At 44.2% G+C, this 26,096-nt stretch overlaps 1 protein-coding gene across 2 annotated transcripts in view; it reads left to right on the top strand.

Annotated features, from left to right (window-relative positions):
* TRIM44 (tripartite motif containing 44) overlaps positions 1-26,096 on the top strand; it is a 110,797-nt gene that overhangs the window by 52,622 nt on the left and 32,079 nt on the right. For both annotated transcript variants that reach the window (XR_005796894.1, XM_040495440.1), the window contains exon 4: positions 4,492-4,511. Coding sequence is in view for 1 of the 2 variants with exons in the window: in XM_040495440.1 (XP_040351374.1) it covers positions 4,492-4,511 (20 nt within the window). In the remaining variant the exon portion in view is untranslated. The remainder of the gene's footprint in view (positions 1-4,491; positions 4,512-26,096) is intronic.

Below are 26,096 nucleotides of genomic sequence, written 5' to 3'. Positions count from 1 at the left end.
CTGTCTCAAAAATAAATAAACGTTAAAAAAAAAATTTAAAAAAAAATAAAATAAAAATGCATTTCTAATAAATCTTTTTGGGTCCTCTTATAGAATATAGGGTACGGGAGGAATTTAAGTACCACTCCCATAGGTCTAATGGGAGGTGCTCTTTCCCCTCTTCAAATAACTAACTAAATAAAGTTGTTTCCTTCTTAATCACTATAGAATATTAAAAACTTATAGACAGAGCAGAAAGTAAATGCACTAAATTGGTAGTTATCGTTGGGCATTTTTCCTTTTTTCTTCTTTTTTTGGTATATGTTTTTTTCCCCCAGCTTTATTGAGATAAATAGACATATATGTAAGTTTCAGGTGTACGAGTGTCATGATTTAATACATACATATATTGCAAAATGGTTGTTACGACAATAAAGTTGGTTAACCTATTCATCCCCTCATGCTCTTTTTTCTTAACATTATATATTAAATTTCCTCATATTATCAGAAATTCTTCATAAGCATAATGTTTGAATCTCAATGATACAAACTTTACTTAATCTTAGGTTACTTCTGACTTCTGACTACCATTTATTACATTACAGGGCATAAGTCATAAGTAATTACTGAGTCAAAAGTATGGGCATTTTTTAGGCTTTTGTACCTGTTTGTAAACTGTCCATAGAACAGTTACATCAGTGTAGATTTTCATCATCAGTTTTGACAGTCTTCCGTTTTTTGCCTGAATTTTATCAACTTCTTTTCCAAAGTCAAGTACTTTTCAAGTATTTTTATTTGCACGTCGTGAGTACTTCCATCTCTTGTCTAGTTGGGAGAGAGGAGTACTGAGCTACGTGAGATAATTTTAGAAAAAGTTCCAATGAGCAAATAATTAAAAGTGATACGTGCATACCCTAAACATTTATTTTAAATTTGAAATACATATCTGTATATTTCTTTGATTTTGAGTCAGGTTCTTTTCTTTAAGAATATGGGTTTGCCACGTGGAGTGGAGCATCATGTTCCTGGTATAAACCACATCCATACTGCACTGTTTATAAGACCCAATTCCAGGATAATATTTGAAGCAAACTGAATGTAGAACCCTAGACTTGTATATTTTATTTTTTCTAATATTTTGCATGTGTCTCACCTACACCGGAGTTGACAGCAGTTTTTAAGTAACTCCTCTTCATTCAACTTAGTTTTCATGGAAGCAGCAGTACCCTCCTTCATTCACTTTTTGCTATTTAATAAGATGTGCTGTCCTAATTACAAGTTCAGCTGACATAAACAGGCTTAGCAACAAACTTGCTTGATGCTTGGTGAACATACGTTTCCTCTGGTGGAAGGAGAAACAAGAGGTCGTAGGTACTAGAAAGTAGCTGACCAGCCACGAACATACAGGATATTTGATGGAGGGATTGGAAAGCACTGCTTAATCTAACAGGTCATTTAAAGAGAAGCTGTTGTTTTGCAGGCTTTCACTTCTAATACTCTCTGACACCAAAATTCACTCGCAATGGGGGTAGAAATTAATCTTAATTCCTACTTACATCTTGCCTTCCTTCCTTCCCATTCTTGAATAATTATTACATGCCTTGTGCTGTGTTAGGTGCAACGAATAAAGAGATTAACAACACACAGTTTCTGTTCTCAAGGAGTTAAAATCCAAAGAGGGAACTACTGTATGGTACTGTCACTGTTGGTTTTCTGCTAGAACCAGCCCAGAAGTATGAGCCATGGAAATATGGAGGACAGAGTAGGATTACCTCGCCCAATCTGTCAGTGAGGGAAAATTTCCAAGTGAGGCTTGATCTGACAGGATGGATAGGAATTAGGCTTTCATAATAGGAGGGACTAGCATGCACACTCTTACAAGGAAGATTTGCAGACTTCTGGATGTCTGCTGACCTATTCAAAATTGCCCTATGTGTGTGTGTGTGTGTGTTCATTCATTTATTCATTCCTTCAACAGTTGAAACGCTCACCCTAGTCTTTCTCCATGCTTTGTGAGAGTGATTATTGCTTCTGAAAAGCCACATATCTATAAGCCGAAATGAATGAATGTAAAAGCACTGTCTTATGCCCCATCTTCTCTGTCCTTTCCCACTCTCCCTAGAGACGTTATTAATCAATTCAGGGAAAGTACAATAATGGGCACCATTTGTCGAACACTTATAATGTACCAGACACTTACTCAGTGTTCTACATGTTTTCTCATTTATTTTAACCCGTATTGCCACCCTGTGAGGTAAGAATTAGGATCCCTATGTGTAGAGCAGGGAACTGAACCTTGGGGAGTTAAGGCAAATTGCCAAAAGCTTCACTGTTGGAATTGACGGACCCGAATTTGAGACCATGTTTCTCTAAGTCAGAAACCCCATCTCTTAACTGCTGCGCCAAGATACAGGACTGTGAGGAGGACTGACTCTAAATCATGGGAGAGTTTGGCTACTTTTTTCCAAAAGATTCTCCTAGACAATTACTTTGAACATCCAAAGATAATTGAAAAATTGTATTGAGGTTTAATTAAGTCATTGATAGTTATGTAACTCATATTCAATTTAAATTCTATGAAGTTTTTTCTTACTAGATTATAGTTCCCATAAGACCTGCTAGTCGATCAAAATGCAAAGAAAGCTTCCAACACCCCTATGCCCTCCTTCCACCGCTCGCCCCACTTCTCTCATTGGAGTGTGGATGATTAGTGCCCTGACCAAGACTGCAAGTCCTTAGCAGTCTGCTAAAAATGCCCTCCTTCTCCAACCTCCAGTGTATCATCTGATTTAAATCACCTTTCTGGCTACAGCTGTCCTTTTAGACTTGTGCCCCGGCAGTCCCCCTCGACCTCAGTCACACTCGCAGCCCTCCGGCCCCACACCACCGCCACCTCCCCTGCCTGGAACACACACAAACACGTCCCCGTTCTCTAGTTTCATTAAACTCAAAATTCCTTAAAAATACTTTTTTTTTTTTTTTTTTTTTTTTTTTTTTTTAATTGCTATGCCTTTGCTCTTACTAGTCTGGTGCCCTTCCCACTCACCTTCTGTTGTCAACTTGGGAAAATCCTGCTTATCCTTCAAGGGCCAATATAAATGTCACCTTCTCTGTGAAGCCCTCCCTTCCCCCTTCCCCAGAAGAGGCAGTGTTTGTCATTTCCCTTCTGACTCTTAAAGTAGTCTGTCTATTTCTTTGGTAGAGCCCTCGACACAGTTCATTTTCTGTGTCTTTTTGTCTGTTTCCCCTGCTCCTGATTGGGAGCTCCTAGGTTAGATCATTATTTATCTTTCACCCTCAGTGCCCACATGTAGTAGTTTCTTAATGATCATACTGAATCGTTACTGATATTGATACTAACCTTTATTAAGTGCATCCTATATCTTAGGCACTGTGCTTGATGTTTATATGTAAATATTTCCCTGTTTAATCCTCATACTCCTTGTATACTGTATTACGCCTTGTTTTACAAAGTAGGAAACTGAAGTTAAGTGAGGCAAAATAACTTGACCAGGTTGACACAAGTGGACGGAGTAAAGATTTGAGAGTGTCTGACTCCAGAGTTCATTCCTTTATACCGACAGAAACAGTCAATCTGATACGTTCCCTGGGGACTTACCAACAACTAGGAGATAGATTCTCTATTGAGACCAACCCTGAATGGCTAAAGAGAAGCATGTAAAATACCCTGTAACCAAAAGGATGAGTGAGGTCCTTGGAAAAGGCTTGAGAGTCATTTGAAAAATTTTGTTTATTCGCAAGAAGAGGCTCAAAGGACTCTGTTCTGATCACTGGTAAAGTTAGGTTCAGAAAATCCAGTACCCGGACAAATAACCGTCACACATCGTTTTTGCAGACAGGGATGAGAAAAAGAGAAAAGCCGGTGTTGGGCTGAAGGATGTTGTGGATCATCAAATGCCAGAGCTACCCTTTTACAAAGGAGAAAACCAAAGGTCTAGATTCATTAATTAACTTGCCCAAGGGCACATAGCTAATAAATAACAGAGCTGGGCCTAGAATCCCCATTTTTTGAGTCCCAGTTCAGTGCCCTTTTTACCATAGTGTGCTCTATATTAGAGTTGCTATGTTCATGTTTGGAGAAAAAATGCTGGACCAAGGCAGAAATGAGTCTTTGAAGGAAACAGCTTGATGCCTTTGGAGCTGGTCAGCTTTTGCCTAAGACCTGCTGCTATTTTTGGGCTCTCGGTTTGCTCAGAACTAAATACTGCCAGCCATACAAATAAAAAGGCAAGGCTATTATTTAGGCCTCCTAGGTCTGTGCATTCACTTATCTGCTTGCAAGGGCAAATTAGCAGTTCATCTCTGCTGGGCAGTTCGAGCATAGGATTATATTAGCCCTTGTCTTAGCCCTTGGACATCTACTGGTATATCTCTGTTAAAATAAATGCACAAGCCATGCTTCTGCGTTGCCAGAGGAGAGGGAAAAGAAGGAAAATAAATCTGTCTCTACCAATGCTGATTTCTAATGCTGTTTCTTTCTGTTTCTTTCAGGGTGACGAGGAAGGACCCAGGTAAGATCACATTATTGCTGCTTGTCTGTTCTCAGAAATGAAGTAGAGTGACATTTGTGGCCTTTTAATGCCCCATGAAATATGGACAGCCAAAGAACAGCACAGAAAAGGGCTCAACATCTTAAGCCGGGGCTTTGAAGATCTTATTTTGTAAGGCTCCCATCTCCCTCCCCATCTGTGCCATTTCCTGCCTGTAACCTTCAGATAAAGGTAGACTTTAAGGCATGTAATGACAGTAACTTCAGAATACCTTGTTAAGAAGAGTAGGCACTATATTTGAATGGTAATTAGGCTCTCAGGTGGACTGCCTAGATAAACTTTTGCATTGTTCTTTCTTGATTGGAATTGGATTGCTTTTTTTTTTTTTAATGGGCTCTGGATCCAATCAATATTCTTTATTTCTGATCTATAACATCTTTGTGTCTGACTACAGACACCTACACCATGAATCCTACGATATTATGGAACTTCGTTTAGGAAAAAAAAAATCCTTTCTGCTTCTGTATCATCACATGAGATTTGAAAGCGCGTTTCATTATTGCCTCAGCCTTGCAGTAAATCTGGAATTTGGTTTACTTACCTCTGCTGTCCTGCTGTTCAGATGGTGAGAACGGGCTCTCGGAAATGCTGCAGCTTGGCCATCAACACAATCAAGGGGCTTCTGTGCAAAGTAAAATATAACGTCCAGATGGGTCCCCTGTGTCACATAGGATCAACAAGGACTGTTAAGGCTAGAGATACTAGGAAGTTCATTTAGGCCACTGCTATTCAAGCTTTAGTTTTAGAAGAAGTGCCCTTGTTTTCAAATGAGCTTTTGAGTAGAATCCCAATGTACAAACCTAGGGTTCCTCAGAACTCAGTTTGAAAATCACTTATCTAGTTCAAATTTCTCATTGAAAGAAGCTAAATGACTTGTCCAAGGTACCTTACTGGAATCAGCGTCTGGTCCTTCCTTGGTTTCATTTATAAACAAACAAATAAAGTTTCTTCTTCTTTCTTTTTCTGCCCCCATATCCTGAGCCTCTTCCTCGGTGCCATGTTACCGCACATCTTGTCTCTCCTAATGCTTCGGAACTGTGCTTCTCAGCATAGATCTAGCTCCTTGTCTACTGTGGCTAAAGCCACAGGCGCCCTGGCTTTAAAACTGCAGAGCCTCAGGAAATTTCTTCAAACTCCTCTTCCCAGTTGTTCTCAGGAACAGACTTCTGTGTTGTGGTTCACTTATTTCCTCCCTCCCTCCCTGCTTCCCTCTTTCCCTCCCTCTCTTTAAAAAAAAAAAATATTTTTTTTTAATGTTTATTCACTTTTTGAGAGATGGAGTAGGAGCAGGGCAGGGGCAGAGAGAGAGAGAGAGGGAGACACAGAATCCTAAGCAGGCTCCAGGCTCTGTGCTGACAGCTGAGAGCCCAACGCAGGGCTTAAACTCATAAACCATGAGATTGTGACCTGAGCCGAAGTCAGATACTTAACCAACTGAGCCACCCAGGTGCCTCCCCCCCTCCACCTTTCTTTTCTTATGACCTACTATGTGTCAGGCACCGTGCTACATACTGGGTATACAGTAATAACTAAGACAGACATGGTTCTTATCTTTGTGGGAGAAACAAGCGTATAATCGGGCCCCTACACTGTGGGTGAAGTGCTATGATTAAGGGAAGTTTAGGCTGCTTTAGGAAAGCTCCTAAGTCAGTGTTGGAGGATAAGGGAAGGCTTTCCAGAAAAGGTTATATATGAACAGAGCTCTAAAAGATGAGAAGGCAGGCAAAGGAGGAGGAGGGGGTAGGGTTGTTCTAGGGAGAGAGAACAACTTGTGGGAAAGCTCTAGATAAGAGAAGTGTGGAGCAAAGAAAGCCGAATCCAGATCATTTAGGGCCTTAGAGGCCACCTATGGTATATGAGCACTAGCTTGCCGGCAGTGAGAAAGCATTAAAGAATTGTAAATGGGAATTGACCCCGATAGATTTGCATTTTGGAAGTCCCCCCTGCATGCCTGAACTGGAAGTGGATTAACACCAGAGCCTGGGAGCCTAAATCCACATCTTCTCTAGTTATTGACCGGGTTTTTACCATTTTGCATAGACCTTCAGTTTCAACAGACTCTAAATTGTCTCCTTGGCACTCCATCTCTCCTACTGTCAAGACTAGCTCTAGCTCCTGAAAATCTGGGCCGAGTACAGCCCTGAACCTTCTTCGTCCCCAGAAAGAACATTCAGACAAGACCAAATAATGAAAACACCTTAGCAGAGGTAATGTGGCTTGGAGGAGCCTGATTAGGATGAACACACTCGTCTTGTCTTCATGGGTACATGTCAGAGGCATGTTGAGTAGAAGAATACAAGGGACCTTATGAAGAGAATACCTTACTTCCAAGATACTATTTAGTGTAAGATCCTGGTTGTAGAGTTTAATTGCAGATACCCTCGTGTCACTTTGACAAGACAGTCGTGAAGCATAGTTTCTTTACGAGCAGCCACGAAGTCAAGCTGTCTCCCTAAGCGAGGCTGTCATGGATGTTAGCAGGGACTCTTTTGGACCGGGACTCAACAGAACCCTCTTGTGGTACGATGAGCACTTGAAGAACATGTTCTGATTTGGCAGAAAGAGAAAAGAGGAGTCAAATTTTCTTCTTAAACTTTAAATTTATGCTCGTTGGTTCCATTCAGTTTGTGTTGAACTACCATTTGGCTCAGTTAATTCCAATTAACACTTCAGGGCGGATTGCCTTTGATCTGAAATTTCTCTCATTTATGATATACACTTCACCATCCCAATAAACCAAATTGAGTTTTGTTCCAAAGGCTCCTGTGTTGCTGACAGTATTAAATGAGAGTTTGATGTGTGAGGGAGACAGAAAGGAAGTGCGGGTCTGCCTGCACAGGGGACGGAAGAGGAATGAATCGGGAGTCTCTGCATCCAGGTCTCTTGGATGGTTATACCTGTGTCTCCTTTGCTGGCATTCTTTCCGTACAGCCGCTTCCCCACTGTCTGCACGGAAGTCCAGCCTCTCTCCACAGTGGCGGGAACAAAGGAGATTTCCTGTCCTGTTGAAACGTCTTCTGTTTGTAACAGAGGTCTCTCGGCTGGGGTCTCCCTGCCCTCTTGCTCCTTTCCCTTCTGACTCCCCAAGCCATTTGACATGACATGTCTCAGTATTGTACTTTTGGTCCTGTCTGTTCCTTGCCCTGAATTGTATTGTGTAGTTGTCCTACTAATCAATAACAGTAATAATCATAGCTGTCACTTACTGAAGGTTTACTAGGTACGGTGTTTTTATATATATATCCTCATTTAATCCTCATGTAAAGCCTATGATGTGGTTATTATCTCACTTGTAAAATGAGGAAATTAATGCTCAGAAGGATGAACTTGCCCTAGATCACAGAGCTAGTAAGTTGCAGAGCTAGGATTTGAATCCAGTCTGGCTTCAGGGTTCATGCCCTCCACCACCATTTGGACTATCTGCCCTCATCGGCCAGCGCACTGCTTTTCCTCCCCGAAAGCTGTGAGAGCCGGGAGGCTTCACGCCTACTCCTCGGGGGATCACCTTGCTCTTGTTCCTCTGACCTGGGAGGTCTTGACTTGCTTTGACACTGAATTGCTGGGGCCTCTGTTTTCTGCAAGCTGCCTCTCCCCTCCTTAGCCTCTGTCATCCTAAAAGGATATTTCTTCGCTTACCCGCACACAGTGCCCTTTCATGGTCAGCAGCAAACGGGGCCCTTTCAGACTCCCCGGGGAGCAGGCGGCCAGGCCTTCCTTTGACCCGCTCCCCCCACCCCGCCCCCGCAGAATCGGCCGCATGTTGCCCCTGCATCTGGTGGTCTACTCCTCAAATCCACGTGATGGCTACATAGATGGTGAGGGTCCTTGGAGGGCGTGGAGGAACAAAAGTCCTCATGTGTACAACATGGATATTACCCATCGTGGAGTCATCTTTTAAGAGGGTGTCTTTGAAGCCCAGAGTGATTTCTTTTTTCCAAGCAAAAAAAGCAATTTACACTTTTGGCAGCAATTTTCTGTCTTCTCTGTGCTATTACGGGAGATCTTGTGTTCACTCCCTCACAGATCGGCTCCTCAGCGCCTGCTGGAGCCCGCTGAGAAGTGATATATATTCCAGGAGAGGGGGTGGCAATAGATGCTGCTGCCTTAAAGCTGTTTTGTAGTGGGAGGAAGTCAGAGAGGGAAGGACCCCGAAACTCTTGTGCTCGGAGGAAAAAGGAGCAAGATCAATATGAAATCTTGATTTGTTATTGAGATGTTCTGTGATTTTTTTCTTTTTTCTTTTTTTTTTTAACATAGAGGAAAATGGCTTTTTAATAGTAACAACCATATTTGGGACTTCTGTAGAATATTTCATCTTCAGAGCTGGCTTTTATTCAGGCAAAAAGCTCCCGCTGAGATCAGTGTGAATCTGACCCGTGCCGATTCTGTGATCAAACAGGCAGCAAGTTCTGAAGGAGTAGGAGCTCAAGGAGAGTCAGCAGACCTGCCTTCTATTCTTGGTCTGCCTGAGACTGACTGTGTGACCTTGGGCTAGTCATTCAACCTCGTTGCCTCTGTGTAATCTGTTTTTATTTCTCTGTAAACACTAGCCTTTCTTCCCCCTGCTCTCCACCCAGTTTTTTGGGGATGTGGTTGTGTGAAGAAATACAGTCTTATATCACATATGGAGTGGAAAGAATCTGCTTCTTAGAGATTCTGTAATTTAGTAGATTCTTTAAAAAATCTTCTGAATTTTGTTTCTTTAAAAATCTTCTTGGGGCTGTATACAAGGTACTCTTCCCCACCCCCAAAATAATAACCGTATGTTCTTAGACATGACATCTCTCCTCCTGACAACTCAGTTTGTAGAGATAAAAGAGAACTAAATCAGTGATACACTTAGGTTTCTTTTGTCCTCTGATTGCAAATTCATGACTTGGTTTTTGCACTCTCTTCATTTCAGAAGACCTAGCTCGAAGCCAAAGAAAATGGCTCAGATACTTGTGACATGGGATGGAGTGAACAGGGCTGCTTATTATACAGAAGTGGGGTCCCAGCATCTAAGCTGGCCTCCTGTACAGAGAATCTCTTAACTGTCGCATTTCCCTGTCACAGAACCTGGGTTGACTTTGCTTTCCCCTGCTGATGTGGATCGTTTATCCCCTACTCTCCCAGGTGAGGGATGGAGTTGTGCTGTGCATTATGCTGCCTCTCAGAAGCTAACGTAATTGATTTTCAGATATTTACCCATGACAGTCACTTTATCTTATTTTATGCATATTGGTATACAACCAGAGGATGCAGGCACAGCTGGAAAATTCAGCCAGGGTGCCTCTGGTTTACCTCCATCGGCCTCACACTAGAAATGGCGGCCAGGAGCAGCTGCCTGCCTTTTTGGGCTGTGCATATCGCTAGCAACAGCAAGAGCCCCAGTAGGAAGGGGCCCGGGTGTCCCTTTGCATACTGTGGTTTTACTGGGAACATTTACGTGTGTTACCTCATTTATTTCTCATATCAGTCCTCATAGGTGGCTAATCCATTATCCAGAGCTGCAGAGAGGTGATACCTACGTGAGGTGACACAGCTGAAAAACGGTAGAACTGGTGTTCAGACTCCAGTAGTCTGACTCGGACATGTGACTCTTAACCACTGCACGGTCACAGTGCTCGGTCAGAAGTATGTTGGATGTAGAGTAGGGTACAGCCAACACAGAGCAGAGAGTCAGAAAAGATAACATTTGTGCTGGACTTCGAAGAATGGGTATGGGTAGGCTTTTCCAGGTGGAGAGGGTAGAAAGGCCATCCAAGCAGAGGGACCAGCATATCTCAAGGCTCGGAGGAAAAACGCATGTGCTGTGTGAGGAATGGTGAGCCACTGCATGACCGGACTGTGGCAGGAGGTGGGCCTAACAGATGGGTGGGTTCGCCCTGCAGAGGGTCTTGTGCGCTATGCTGGGATGCCAGAAGGTTGTACTGTTGCTTTGTCCTTACTATAGAAGAAGTGGACAGACTTCTAAATCTTGCGGGTCTCTTCCTGTAGTTGTATCTCGTGATTTGTTATGGGTAAATTGTTTGCTCTCTTGTGCCTCAGTTTCCCCATCAAAATAACACATCCTGTTATACTTAAAGACAAGTATGCTGTGAAGCATTGAAAGTGTGTTCTTTCGGGTTTCTTTTTTTAGATGGAAAAACAACCAGCTGAGCTAAAGTAGCTGAAGAGGGAAATTGTTTGATTTGTGTCTTATAACCCTATTTTGACAGCTCCTGCCTTCCTCAAACTTAAAATCGGGTTTGGAAAGTAGTTATCTAGTTCCAAATTAATAGAGAAAAGGAGTACTAAAGCCCCGACATTTTCCAAATAGATTTAGGACTAAAGATATTTTTTAAAACCTTGTCAAAGAATTAAATCGATGTCACATTTGTCCCTGAGTTAGATCCGGTGCTGAAGAGTCTGGCTGGAGCCTACTTCTCTTCTTCCTTGTTTGTCTTCATAGCCATTTTGGACCAGCAATTAAACATAATTCGTTTGAGGAAGTCACAAAACTCCAGTCTGTGTTTTAAGAATAACTAGATTGGATGTCATTGCCTGTGCCCCCCTCCTGGGGCAGCCATTGTAAAATTGTCGTTAGTGGTGTCTTTTTCATTTTAGGAGAAACCAGCCAAGCTCTAGCATCTTCTCACTTGCTCCCAGTGAGAGGCACGTAAGAGGTCAATAATTCCATTTTCCCAACAAGCTTCCAAGGATCTTTCCTTTTTTTGTAGCTCCGTGTGCCTGAACTGCATTCACCTCTTTACCCAGAAACCCGCAGCATCCATGACAGATGCTGGGAGCAGAAGCTGGTGTGTTTTTGTGATTTGGTTTGTTTTGTTTTCTTTTCTCCTTCAAAGATGATGTGAAGTTAAGAGTTAATAAGCGTAGGTCTCTTTAAACCCAGGGAGGTAGCTTCAGGACAGTAAGAGGTGGCCGAAGGCCAAGATGAAACTTGGGTACCCTAAATGGTGAGGTCTTTGCCAAGGACCAGTGTTCATGTATGTGCCTGTTTGGACCTAGGACCTAACTATGAGCGTGTGTATGTTCATAAAAGAAATACCTTCTTAGCCACAAGCAGGGGTTTCAGGGAAGAAAAGCACCTTCTTATATAAATGTCTCATTCCCCCCACTGCTTCGCACCGCTGCCGATTGTTCCCCGTAGGTTGTGGTGTGGTTGTAAAGTGGAAAAGCATTTGTTTCCTTGGTGAGTACACGTCTCCTTCCCCTCTGGCTTCATCAGTTCTATTTAAAGGAAAGTGAGGTGGAGCATGAGGGACACAGCCCAGAGCAGGAGGGGATGTGAGAACTACGGCGAAGGTGGGAGAGAAGCATCTCTCAGCTGCCCCCCGGCTGCTAGACGCGTCTCGGTGGAGATGCAGCGGGGTGCTGTGTGGTCCCCCACACCTGAACAGGTGCTTCCACCTGAGGACCGCCCAGGTGAGAACCACCCAGGCGGCCGGCTTTGCCTTCCACGCTTGTCCAGGACTCACAGTTCTTTGGCACAGGGGCGCTGCCTGCTTATGTGCCGAACGTTAAACAGGAGCCGGATCTGCATAGCGTACTCAGGCATTGAACACAGCTCTGTGAGGTAGAGTTATTCCATCCTTTTTGCAGAGGAGGAAACTGATATTCTAAGAAGTTACATGATTAAGCCATGGTCACACCGTCAGAAAGTGAGTCCATCGGGACTGGAACCCAGATCTGTCAGGCTTAAAATTCTGTGCTTTCAACCACTGCGCCATACTGCCTTTCTAAGGTGATGCAGGATTCGTATCTTCCAACGTCTTGGCTGGGAATCAGTGACAAGGCAGCAGGGATTTGGCATTTTTATCAGAAAAACTTTTCATTTTCTTTGTTGAATGGCAACAAGCAGTTTGCCTGAGATGGAAGTGGAAGCGGAACTTGCCAGGAAACTGCCTGAGGGGGAACGAACCAGAACTTCTCTCCCCAGACAGGTAAACATGAGTTTACTCCCTGGCTGTTGTGGAGCCAGCAACTGCCATCGCCTTTTCTGAAAGAGCCACTGTTCACCCAGTGGCAGGTGCAGGCCAACTGTTGTCATGGCAACGGCAGGAGAGGCGAGCAAGTTTAATTCCAGAACTGATAATTAACTCGGGGGTGGGGAGGGGGGTAAGGAGAGGAATGGGGGGATAATTGTTTCAGGAGGGAAAACTTAGCAATTACCAGCAAGCTGCATAGATGAAAAGGCCAGACACAGATGCCCCTGGAATTCAGTGCCTATCCCCTCTGGTTAGGAAGTTTTGATAACTCGTCCCCAGCCAACCAAGACACTTTAAGGAACCAGATGAGGAAAGAGGAATGTTACATAGGCTGGGAAGAGAAATTCAGGGGGTCAGGTGAATGACTACCCTAAATGACGGCAGCCGTCTAGAAGCAGTCCAGAAATGCCATCTGAACTCTGCGGGAAGAATTCGTGCTTGGGGAGAAAGCAGGGCCCATAAAGCACACCTGTTTTGAGTTTGTACTTCTATGTATGGAATGAGGGACAGCGGCTTCATAGAGAGTAAAAGGAAGACTTGTAGAGACAAGGCACTTGTTGAGGCGCTTGATCATTGTGGCTGTTAGTCTGTAAACCCTCAGAGATTGTAACATTGAAAGTAAGCTAAGCATTCCACATGGATTATCCATCTCATTTAATCCTTACAGCCGCCTAGCGTGAAGGTGTTTGTTATTCTCCTAAAAGAATTTGAATATTCAGTACCTTGCCCAAGGTCACAGAGCTAGTAAGTCACTGTGCTGAATTCTATTGTCCTATTGATTTGTATTTATAAAATAAAACCTATATTACTCTATAGGGAAGAATCAGACTTAAGTAGATATGAACACTTTACGGTAAAAAGGAAGATAATACTTTTTTTTTAGTGGAGGTAAGGTGAGCTACAAAATAAAAATTACTGAGTGAGAAATATTGGAGAATGTCCCGTCATGCTTCTGAGATCTGTCACACTCCTAGCTCACAGATTAACCCTGTGTCTCCAGTTCTGATCGGGGAATAAGTGTGAGTCATGGTTCCTTCCTAACTTGTTATATATTTTTTAAGATTATTTTTTTTGCAGATGTGGAGCTCGAACTCATGACCCCAAGATCAAGAGTCACATGCTCTTCTTCAGGGGTGCCCGGGTGGCTCAGTTGGTTAAGTGTCCGACTTCGGCTCAGGTCACGATCTCACAGTTTGTGGGTTCGAGCCCTGCAGCGGGCTCTGTGCTGACAGCTCAGAGCCTGGAGCCTGCTTCGGATTCTGTGTCTCCCTCTCTCTCTGCCTCTCTCCTGCTCATACTCTGTCTCTCTCTCTCAAAAATAAACGAACATAGGGGCGCCTGGGTGGCGCAGTCGGTTAAGCGTCCGACTTCAGCCAGGTCACGATCTCGCGGTCCGTGAGTTCGAGCCCCGCGTCGGGCTCTGGGCTGATGGCTCAGAGCCTGGAGCCTGTTTCCGATTCTGTGCCTCCCTCTCTCTCTGCCCCTCCCCCGTTCATGCTCTGTCTCTCTCTGTCCCAAAAATAAATAAACGTTGAAAAAAAAATTTAATAAAAAAAAAATAAACAAACATAAAAAATTTTTTTTAAAAAGTCGCATGCTCTTCTGACTGAGCCAGCCAGGCACCCCACTGATGTATTTTTTTTGAGAGAGAGAGTGAGAAAGACTGGGCACACACAGGTGGGGGAGGGGCAGAGGCAGAGGGAGAGATTGAGAATCTGAAGCAGGTTCCACACCCAGTGCAGAGCTGACGCAGGGCTTGATCTCATAACTGTGAGATCATGACCTGAGCTGAAATCAAGTCGGATGCTTAACCAACTGAGCCACCCAGATAGATGCCCACCTAACGATGTATTTTAGTCAAACTTCCTTGGTTTATGTATTTTTCATTGGGAAAAAATGTCATACTGTATAGCAAGACTTTCCTGTATTCTGTGAGTGTGTGTGTGTGTGGGGGAGAGAGAGAGAGAGAGAGAGAGAGAGAGAGAGAGAGAGAGAGAGAGGGGTGTGTGTGTGTGTGTGTGTGTGTGTGTGTGTGTGTGTGACAGAGAGAGAGAGAGAGAGATGGGGGTGGGTGGAGAGGGAGAAAGGACCAGGGAGAGAAAAATTTTGCTTTAAAATGATGAGTCTCAGGGGCACCTGGCTGGCTTAGTCGGTAGAGCATGAAACTCTTATCTCAGGGTCATGAGTTTGAGCCCCACATTGGGTGTAGAGATTACTTATGAGACAACAACTAAAGTGATGAGTCTCAGTGGAAAGAGAAACCTAGCATTTATCCAGCAGTATCTTCAGAGCACCTGCTTGCTTCCAGGTGTTGTCTTTGGTGCTAGGAGTGTAGTTGCCAACAAAACATTCAAGGTTCATGTCCTCAATGAGGTTATATCCTAGACTCTCAAGTAAGGATTGTGAAATGAAAGTGGTATATAATTTAAAAACACATTTTAAAGAAATCCGTTAGCCTCTCTCCTAAAACCAATTATAGGAAGTCAAACTTGTCCAGTCCTTCTGACTGGGAGGAAAATATGCAGAAAATAGAATAAAAGTGAAGTATATGTTGATAATCACCACTTAAAACTATGAGCTTCCCCTCGATTTTCCAGAAGTTTGACAAACTCTCCTAAGTTGATGTTGCCTTTGTAAGTGAAACAATTAATATCAAAATTTGGGAGTTCGACTGACACAATAATTATGCTGGAAAATGTAATTTTGCCTGCATAATAGAGGTGGGATTATTTCAAGGAGATCTCATTAATGTGCTGCTCATCAACAAAGAGCAGTGTAACCTTTCTCTTATTAGATTAGTACAGGGTCATGATGCAAAAGGCTGTGGGAACAATTCTCAGTCTTTTGTTCTAAGAAAATAAATTAAGCACTGTCCAGAAGTCTAGATATGGAAATTGAAATCATTGAAGACAGAAAAACAGTGTGGCCACTCATACTGAAATCAACATAACCTTCTTTCCTTTCTGCGAGTTTTATTCCTTTACCCATTTGTTGAGCAGATTTTGCCAAGTGTCTGCTATGACCTAGGCAGTGCTAGATGTTGGAGCTGTCGTAGAAGTCAAAATCAAAACCAGCCCGTGTTTACGTACAGTGGTCGGTCTCTCCTCCGCATTTCAGGGGCGTACATCTGCTCTGTCTGCTCATCTCTCTGTAAGCGTAAAGAATCAGCAGCCTACTAAAAAACTGCATGTCATGTGCAATTGTAAATGGAAGTCCCCCAGTGCAAGGCTTCCCAGATACAGTGGACTGAACACTAATTTGAATTGTTGACTTACTCTTCTAAGGTAGAGTTCCACGTCCAGTCAGTGTGGAACATGCTACCCGTTTATCTTGGAGCTCCACAAGTACCGTGCATGGTATGATGAAGTTCGAGCAGCCTTGTGATAATGAGACCTGCCTCCTTGTTTAACCCAACGTTCCCAAACTAATTGATTATAAGGCTCTTTTAACTCCTATCACATAAATATCCCCCAGAACAGTGTTCCTCACCTGGAGGAATGCAGCGCAGTCTCCACTAGAGGATGAGACCGGATGCTGACAATTGGCCACTCAAAGAGGGCAGGAGACCTAAGGCAATATATTAGGAGTGTACATCTCTCAGGCTGAAATCTCCCCCTCATTGTACTTCATGTCAGATAACTGGGATTTCTGAACTGCTTTCACTGATGTGATTTATTTCCGGTACAATTGGAAATGTACTTATCAGGGGTACAAGTAATTGAAGCTGATACACATTCTTGGGAAAAAGAAACCTAGAAAGGGCCACTGGGATTTTTTTTTTAGTTGACATAAAAAAAGATAAAACCTGGATTTCCATAATTCCGTTAAAAATAAGACATCATAACTAATTTTTTTTTTGTTCTTTTCATCTTAATGTATTTCCTTTCACTTTTTAACAACAAAAAAGTTGTGATACCGGTGCATACCAAGCACCCAGCACCTTGCCTAGAACAGAGTAGACCCTTAAATATTGGTTGAGTGAAGGAATGAATGAATGAGACAATGATTAGGGACGTTACTAAGCACAGAATAATCCAGAACAAGGTCATTTTTGTTTGTTTGTTTGTTTGTTTGTTTGTTTGTTTGCTTTAAGTCAGTGTATAAAGTGGGCCTGCCCTTTTATCACATGATGGTGCCTTTTATATCCAGTAGCAGTCATGTGCTTATCATAGTTTGGGAGCAACTAAGAAAATAACATATATAAGAGTGTTTTGCAAACTGTTAAGTGCTTCACCCAGGGAATAGTTGTATTTTGTATTTTACCAATGATTATGAAAGGGCTCAGCATTCGGTCTCAGAAATTTCCTGGATATAACCAAGCACTGATGCCAGATGGATTATACATCAGGATCACAGCATTTTGACTTAAAGGCCCAAGAGACGTTGGCAACGGGACTAAGATGTCAGGCCTTCGGGAGAACCTCTGCCCATCCACTTTCTCCTCGGCCTTCTAAGGGCACCCTCTCTGTCTGTATTGAGAATCAAGTGAGCATATATGTGAATGATAGTATGTGAGATGCAGATAAGAAATGAGAATGATGCTCTGTGCCCTTCAGAAGTATAAAGCGTGAAGCAAGCACAGTAGGATTGGATGGTAGAAGATGAAGTCTTTGTATAACAGTATCTGCTAAGACATAATTGTGTTTACAACTTGAGGTTCGTATGTGAGTCATTTAAATAAACACCAGGATAAATAAATAAACATTTACCAGAAGTAATGAAGGAAACAAGAAGATTGGCCTTGATTCACCACCTTTACAACTTACGGAGTATGCACAGACATCTCATTTCCTTGTACTGACAAGCCTGAGAGGTGGTTTTGCTGTCCTCACATTACAGATTGAGGGGACTGAGTGAGAGTAAGTGACTTGTCCAGGGTCTCCCAGCTAGAGCTGGTAGTGGAGAGGGTCCGCGCCATTGGAAGTAAGGCCTTCTTGTTCTGTATTCTGTATCTTTGCTCTCACAGCTACTTGGGTTCAAAGGATAATTCTTGTTTTCTCCTCCCTCTCCAACGTGCTTCTGCCCTTGACTTCACCTTCTCAGCTAATGGCATCATCATGTCTCAAGGCAGTAACTTAATAATATTCAATATCTCTCTCTTCTTCACACTCCATATCCAATTAGTCAGCAAATCCTGTCAGGTTTGCCCTCAAGTATACATCAGATCCAAGGACTTCTCACTACCAGCCCACCTCCTGTTCCAACCAGATCCTTTCTCTCCAAGAGTCCCCCTGCCTTCCCCTTGTCACCATCCTTATCTGTCCTTCCCCTCTACCTCCAACTGCATCCTTCACACAGAGCCGAGAATGATCTTCTGGGATGTGAAGATCAGGCGGTTTTGTCCACTCAGAGTCCTCCAGTGTGAGTTCTGTCGTGTCTGCAATTTGCTCCAGAGTAACTGGGGGAAAGGGAGCTTGTAGAGTCCCACAAGACGTGGCTCCCACCTGCCTCTCTGTCCCTGCACACCTGCCGCTCACCCCAGGCTCGCTTTAACTACACTGCATTCTTACTCTTCTTCAAACAGGTGTGACGTGTGGCATTCCTTCTGGCTTCAGGGCCTCTGTGTGGTGTTCCCTTCTGCCTGAATGTTCATTCCCAGATCTTCATACATAGCTCACTCTCTCACCTTATGTAGCCCTCTTGAGACCTCCATTCCTTACCCAGCTTTGGGTTTCTGCACATACTTATCACTACGTGAAAATACGTTATGTATGTAACTTGTTACTTTCTTTCTTCCTCACTGTACAATAAGGGTCATAAGGGGAAAAGCCTTGCCTTTCTCACCACTGCATTCTCAGTGCCTAGAACACTCTAGGCACACAGTTAAGTTTTTGAATGAATAAATAGCTGTGCAAAATACACGTTCTGAGTTGTGGTGGGAACCCTGGTTTGGAATAGGAAACCCTTAGATTCACTGGAAGGCATTTTCAGTCTATCACCTTGGCAGGCCATTCACCATCAGCTCTTACTGGTGAGTCTGCTTTTGTTATCCACAAAACTTCACAGAATGAGCATAACAAGGTCATAGAATCTGGAGTGGGAGGAGTAGGTGGAGATGAAACGAGCAAATGTGTATGCATCCTCTGAAAAGACATGGAAGAGAAAGCCCTTCTGTGACTTTCAGAGCTCTTGAGCTCTGTACCCATAAGGCTTGGCAGAGACTATTCTGGCAATGCTAAAATCGTAAGCCTAGGCCCTCTCATTCATCCTCAAACCCTGCCTAAAGAACACCAAGCCATAGGGTTCCCAAATGACGATGCAAAATAATGCTTATGCATCATAATTTTTGCTTACAACCCACTGATAACTAAAGTATCTAGGGGCAGTTTTCCTTACACGGGGCTACCTTAACAATGGAAAAATCTTCTCTTGATTATATTCAGTCTTGTTTTGTTTCTCTGAACATGCCTGTGTTTAAATAGATGAGTAACACTGTCACTTCTCGGACCAGATCTAACCTTTATGCGGTTTGGAACGGGAAGGCCTCATCCTCTGCAGCTACCAAATTGATTTAAAGGAACTGACCCTCCTGTCGTAACACTGTGTGTCAACACCACAGGGGGCTAGGACTCCTTTCAGAGACCCATACCCTGCTGTTTTTCTGCCCCTGGACACTCAGCCTTAATGTGGTGTCTGGTTCCAGCCTCCTTCTCCTCGTACCTCCGCTAAGGGGCCGTCTCGCTCACCCTCCGACCGATATAGGCACTTGTCATCCTGAACCATTTCTTTCTCACTAGAAGCTGACTGGTAATGCAGTGAAATTTCTAGTTACTGTAAGTTGTGCTGACACTTTTAGCATGAGTCTTGCGGCAACGAAGGGCCTTACCAAATAAATAAAATCTAGTTCACATAAAAGGACAGGGGGATGGTTTGTGGGTGAAGAGGAAGGACCGGACTGTTCTCAGAGCCTAAGCTGCTGCTTCTAGCACCCCAGATTGAGGGGAAGAAGTATAGATGGGGGGGGAACCGTTACCTGCTTCTGCAGCAGGCCCTGGAGGCAGCCTGATGGCTGGGGACACATTGTAGTCCCAGGAGGAGTTTCAGGAGAGGAAGCTGCCTCTCGAAAATGCGGAGCTGAGAATCCTGCCTTCCTCCTCGCGCTTTGGGTTCTTTTGTTCTTCCTGACCTGAATCAGATTACAAATGTTGGATCTAGGTCAACGTAATAGTAACAGTGTAATAGAATCCACTCACTGAATACTTAGTAAGTGCCTAGTAAGCACTAAGCGCTCTGCCTGTGTGTAAACATTGCCCTGAGCCTTCAGGCTTGGTGTTAGTGGTCATCTTTCAGGTGCATAAAAGAGAGCTAAGTAGTTAGTTAAGAAGTTCTCGTAAAGATGCGCCGGTAAGTAAAGAGCACGGCCAACAGTCAGCCTCCTTACAGGCCTCGTGGAAACACCATTCTGGATCTCGTGCCACCCTCGTGGCCAGTGTCCGGGCCACCTCTTCAGCAGCAGCTTCTCTTGCCATCCCTCCAGGGCTCGGCTGTTACGGAGACTCCGCCATCTGTCTGCTTTTCACCCTGTACCGCGTCTACCCTTCCTTCAGGGCCCAAATCAGTTCCTTCTTTTGAATCCTCCTGTGGTCCTCCAGCTTTTATGGCTCATTTCTGGACTTACCACTTTCTCCTCTGTTTTGTAGTCACGTGTGTGCTGTGTCACACCAACAGCCTGTGAGCTTTGGAATGGCAACGTCTGTACTTATTTTTCTTTCTCTCAGGAAGTCGTAGCAGGTGTGTTACACTTTTCGCTAATCCTATACCTGAGCAGGATTTTAGCACGTTCCAGACTGGGAAAGTGACTGACCAGGACTGGTGAGCCCTTGGCCATCCCTTGGATGATGATGATCATGGCCATAATAGCTGACACTGATGGAGGGCTTACTGGGCGCCAGGCACTGTTCTGAGGGTGTTATGTGTCATGATTTCGTTTAATTCTTACAACAGCCCCTTAGGGGTAGAGGCTGCTACCGTCCCCATTTTCCAGACGAGGAAAATTAAACATGGAAAGATGGAATAATTTGTCCAAGGTCACGCAGCCAGTAAATGGGAGAGAACTAAGGTTTGAACCAGAGCCATCTGGACACCCACCTGTCTCGATTGCCTTCTCAAATCACCACTGTAGGCTTGCGCTGAAATAAATAAACAAAAATTTTCAATATTTAGCAAATAAATATTAAGTAAATGAAATTTCTCCCATGCACATCTACTCGAATGAGGGGTTTTAACCTAATTATTCAAGGCTAGTTCCTTTGCTGTTTTCACCTAAAGCTGCACACTTGCTCTGTCTGCTATGTTTCAGCTTCTGGGAAGGGCAGCGAGGCAGCAGGGAGAGCTTTGGGGGGAGTAAACTGTGTTCCCAGGACTGTGGCAGAAGAGCCCCTGGAGAGGTTTGGGCAGTGCTCTTTTCCTGTCCTTGGCAAGTAACAGGCGACAGAGGTGCTAGCATACCGTAGCCGCCCATTCGGCTTCAGACCCGTGTGCCTTGTGCATGATGAGATTGGAGAACAGCAGCCTATCTGAGCCAGCCCCCGTGCAAGCTGCTGTCTGCAAAAGCAGGGGCGATCTCAGATGTATCATCGCAAGATAGTTCCTAAAATAAACAGACTTTTTGTTCTGACTCCTGCTTTTCCAGCTGAGGCCTGGCTGTTTCCTCTTTCTTTTTTTAAAACAATCTTTCTAGAAGGCTTTTCTCTTCCTTCCTGCCTTTGGGTAATAGGGCTGACATCTGGAAAGAAGGAAGTGGTCGACTCCTTCAAAGGTTATATCTCCACCAGACCCGAAAGTTGTTTAAAATTAAGTTGTGGCCTCTGGGGCTCTGAGTCAAGGTGAGCAGTGCTTGGGCCAGACTTCTGACTCCCACGGGGCCAGAAGCGAGAAAGTGAGCTCTTGCCCTGCATCAGCCATCGTCAGTCAAGGAAACAGGTCTTTACTGAGTCTTAACCAGGTGCTTAGGCTTGTGGTAGCATGCGGGTTGCTTACAACCAAGAGGAAATGGGGAGGATAGTCAAGATTGGAATATACGAAGTAATTAGACAACAACAGGGAGATAATACAGACTAAAAACCAAACGTGTGTTTTAGACTCTCACAGTTTTAAGAGTTCTTAGAATCAGCAAGATATACTCGTTAAACAATTACGACCTTGGGATCAGAGGTTCTGGGTCTGAATTCCTAGCCTTATGCACCTAGTGCCTGTATAGCCTAGTCCTCTCATTTAAACTCCCTAGGCTTGGTTTTCTCATCTGCAAGATGGAGATGCTAATAGTGTCTAAAATATGGTTGCTGCGAGGATTAACGACATGATGTATTTACTCAGTTAACAAAAAAGGGCTGTTGAGTGCCTTCTTTGTGCAAGGCGGCGTCTAAGTGTATGGAGTTTGCACATGTCCCTGAAATCCCAGTGGCTGCAACACAGGTGTTTATTTCTCTCTCGTAGTCTGTGTCCATGGGGGATCAGCTTTAACTCTGCTCCCTTCTTCATTCTAAGGCCAAAACTAAGGAGCAGCTCCCATGTGGAACATGCCTGAAAAGGGAAAAGAGCAATGCCCAAACCTTGCACCCCACCCCTGTAGAGCAGGGGGTCACCGTGGGGACAGTGCACAGAGTGATTGCAGACGGAGAGAAGAGTCCCGATGGCCCAAACATCGTTGCAGGGATCTAGGTAAAAGATCTCGAAGTTCTAGGCCTGGAGAAGAACAGGAGCGGTGGGGAGGAAAGGATAGGTGGGGCAGCATGGGCTGGGGAGGTGGAGAGGACGTAGCAAACGACCGTATCTGAGGAGTAAAGGAGGAAGAGGGAGCTAAATCGGGAGCCCTGGCTTCCACGCCTAGCCCTGCCACGACTTCCTCACATAAAGTCAGACAAGTCGTTGAGCTTTGCTGGCTTGCGGTGCTGGAGTGTGAACTTTAATAAAAGGGGAGACCTGAGTCTGATGTGACCCCTGAGGTTCCTTCCAGCTCTGTCCCTCTGTGGCTCTAAGACTACAAGGTCTTTGTCTCAGGAGGCCACAGACTGTGGGGACCCAGGCTGTTGGCAGGGAAAGTTGGTTTGGAAAGGAAGACGTCGTGAGAACTCCAGTTTGCATGTGTCTCAGCCCCCTGGCTGCTCTGCCTTCCACTGTGCCTCTCTGCTCATCATCTTCACTTTCTCCTGGGCTTTGTTGTGAATCCAAAACAGGAGATAGGATTTCTTTTTTCATCTCCAAAGTGGGATCTGTGGACACACACGGCCTGAGGTCGTGGGACTTATGTAGCTGTGTGTACAGTGTTTCTCCAGTATCTTTGGTATCCTGGCATCTTTATACGCTTCTTCCAGCATATTTCATCTTATGAGACCATCTTCACGATGTCAGCCTGGGGGTCTGTTTGGGGAGAAAACATACTGCCTCCTCCCCCATAAATCCTCACGGCGAGAAACTTCTGCCAACACTTCCTCTCGAGGGCATGCTTCTGCCTCCCTTAGCTTCTACTGGCCCCTGCCCTTGGGAAGAGGGGTAACTTGTCTGACTGGCAAGAGTCTGGCGGTCATTTGGCTTTTCTTCTGTGTTGTGCAGGGCGACTATGTTAACAGGCACTGCACTGAAAAGACAACATGGCCATGTCTTTCTCTCTTCTCTTTTGCTTTCTCGGTTCACCTGGTTCAGGCAGGATGGGGATCCCTCGCTCTTCTGCTCTCCTTTGTGGTAAGCAGATTAGGAAGGAATTGCCTCTCAAGGACACAGATAGGTCTTTGTTCCAGCTTCCCTATCTGTGGTGACTAGATGAGTGAGTCACTCCTGCCCTGCAATTCAGGTAACTTTGAGATAGTGGCCTGGTGGCAGGAGGCACTTTGTGTAGCTTCAGACACGGGTCCGTCTCAGGCAGCACGGAACTTTATTAATTGGGTCTCCATTAACAAAAGTAGCACCTTGATGGCAACTTAGCTCCTTAAGTCCCTGCTGTCCTTGTTTGAAATGAGAATACAGTGAAGAAGCGGCACAGTGACCTTCCACAGAACACTTTCTGGCATCATATCGCGGTTGGTAAGGGCTTTCAGACCCCCTTCCTCAGCTTTTCCAGTGGGCAAGTGCAGCTGTTAGAGAGGGGACTGCTCGTCACCGTGCATCACAGCAAGTAGTGTGTTTATGAAGCTGAGTGGCCATCAGCCAATGTCTGCTTGACCCGGAAGCTGTGTTTCTAGGAAGCTTAGTCCAGCTCTGTATCTGGCATTTTAACCACTTCAGCCAAAATGCTGAGTTTGCTACTTTTTTCATGTGGTCATTTCAGTTAAATGACTACTTTGATTTTTCAGTATTGACTTTATTGTGCAGTCTAAGTTCATCAAGGATGACAGTTTGTACCTAACAACTTTGAGGTTTTTAGCCTCTTTCCTATCCCTAGCACCAGGCAGTGTTTTGAAATATGCGTTTTAACTGGCAGATATTTAAGTCCTGACATGATGTTGGCTATCTCATGATTTAAGCCCTTGGTAAGCATTGTGCTTTATTCCGTGAGAAGAGAGTTTTGCCAACATTCATCCTTCTGATTCTAAAAAGAGCATGGACATAATAGAAATAAACTTGGCATATTTCGAAGCTATTTTGGGGGCCTTTTCACCTTGGAACTTTCATTCATTCATCCACTCATTCATTCATTCATTCATCCGTTCACACATTCTCTCCCTCTCTGTGCAATGTAAAAGAAGGAGATTAGTTTCCTTTTAACGGTCTCCTCCTCTTTCAGCAGTTCTGTGTTGTAAGCACAGCTTCCTAAGTGAGACTGTTGGTAATGAACAGAACCACCCAAACTAGTTCAGACAGCACAGCCGGCTTCGGCAAGGACATGGGGCATTTCACAGAACCCGATTGAAGGAAGTCTTCCTGTGCCTGGTGGAGACAGGAGTGTCAGCTGGTCGAGACTCTCCGTCTCTGTTCTTCGTCCCTGTCTTCTTCCTGCCTCACTTCCACCTGACAGAGCAGCCTCCTGTGCTTGCTTCTGTCCCTCCTCTTCCCTTGTAATTTCAGCTCGCCCTGGTGCCACTGTGGGCCCAGCTGTATGGCAGTTTTCTGATGCAGGATTCAGTATTGCCTCATCACGGGTCTCAAGAGAAGACCCAGCTAGTTCATGTCTATTAATTATCTGCCCTTGAGTTAGGTGGTCGTACCTCACCCAGACAGCTTCAGTAACAAAGGGGGTGGGGGGAGGGGGAGGGGAGGATGTGTGGTTTGTAGGGCTTCTCCACGGGAGGGGGCAGGGCAGCAAAGTGAGTTGGGGAAGGGAGGCACAATTGAATGAAATTCTGCTATGCTCCCCTAGAGAGACAAACTAGTGCATAATGTAGGATGACAATTTAGCTTTTCCTAACACGGTTTTTGATAGACAACGGAGTGCCCATCGCAGACAAGTTCCATTTCTTATTCACCTGTTTCACAGAATGAAACACTCGACCAACATACGGTTCCTAATGGCACCCCTGTCTCTCATTTGCTGTGACTTCTTACAAGCCAGGGTATATGAGAAAAACTATGAATCTGAAGTCACAGGAGTTACTGCCATCTCTTGCTAGTTTGGTGACTGTGAACTAGCTCCAACTTCTTAGATTCTGTTCCCTTATTCACAGAATGGGGTTGACTTGCTCCTCACCAGCCTCTCTGGGTGCTCTGTGAGGAGCTCATGGTAAACGTGTGTTGGATAATTTTGTGAATAGTAAAACACTATACAGATGAGTTCAGGTATTAATAAATTATGTTAGAGATGGGAACAAAGATATAGTTTTTTGTTTGGCATTTAACATGAGGTGCTATGGAATAGACCGTCTGTCATTTGCTTACCCAAGGAAGGTCGTGGCTTTAGGCAAGATCCCTAAACATCAAGTTTCTGGCTCTCCACCTTTAAGTCTCAGGGCTGTCGTGAACCACTTGGAGTTCGTTGGATGAAAGGTGTAATGAGAGGTAATAGGTGTATGCTTCTTCATCGGTGTGCATATCATCATGGTTCCTGGTCATGATAGAGGGCCTTCTGTTCATTTCGGAGGTGGAATTGTTTTAATCATTATAATGGTATTACATGGACTGTTATCTGGGGTGCTTTTATTATCTGGGTTGCTTTTAATTAGATGGTGATGGTGAGGAAAAAAACGTGGGTCACAAATTATTTCCATTTTGCAAACAAGTAAAAGAAACAATGAGTCGTAGGTCACTCAAGTAGTAAGTTGAAGAGCTAGGATTCAGTCCAGTTCCATCTGATTCAAATTCCCACATCTTTCTATGTGTCACTGGCACCAGATCTTAGAGCCCACTTTAATCCAGTGATTTCTAATGGGGGTTCTCAGATCCAAGAGGATCTATGAAGATAGAAATAAAATTGTAATGGGAAATCTTAACATTTAACTATAACAGGATTTTGAGTTATGTTAGCTATTTCCCCTCCTTCTGACCTAATTTGTCAGTTATTGATTATTTAATTAATACAAGAAAACTAATTAAATTTTCAAAAATGCTGTTTGTTAGACAAAGAGTTTCAGATTCTGAAGCTCCTGAAAGGTATATAGGGGTCATTGGTGGTTAAAAAGATTGTGAAATATAGTCTAATCCAAAGACT

The sequence above is a fragment of the Herpailurus yagouaroundi genome, unplaced genomic scaffold (assembly GCF_014898765.1).
Source record: "Herpailurus yagouaroundi ecotype Mexico unplaced genomic scaffold, PumYag 187, whole genome shotgun sequence".
NCBI lineage: Eukaryota > Metazoa > Chordata > Mammalia > Carnivora > Felidae > Herpailurus > Herpailurus yagouaroundi.
The sequence above is the reverse complement of the archived record's forward strand: the minus strand, read 5'-3'. Positions and strand labels throughout refer to the sequence as shown.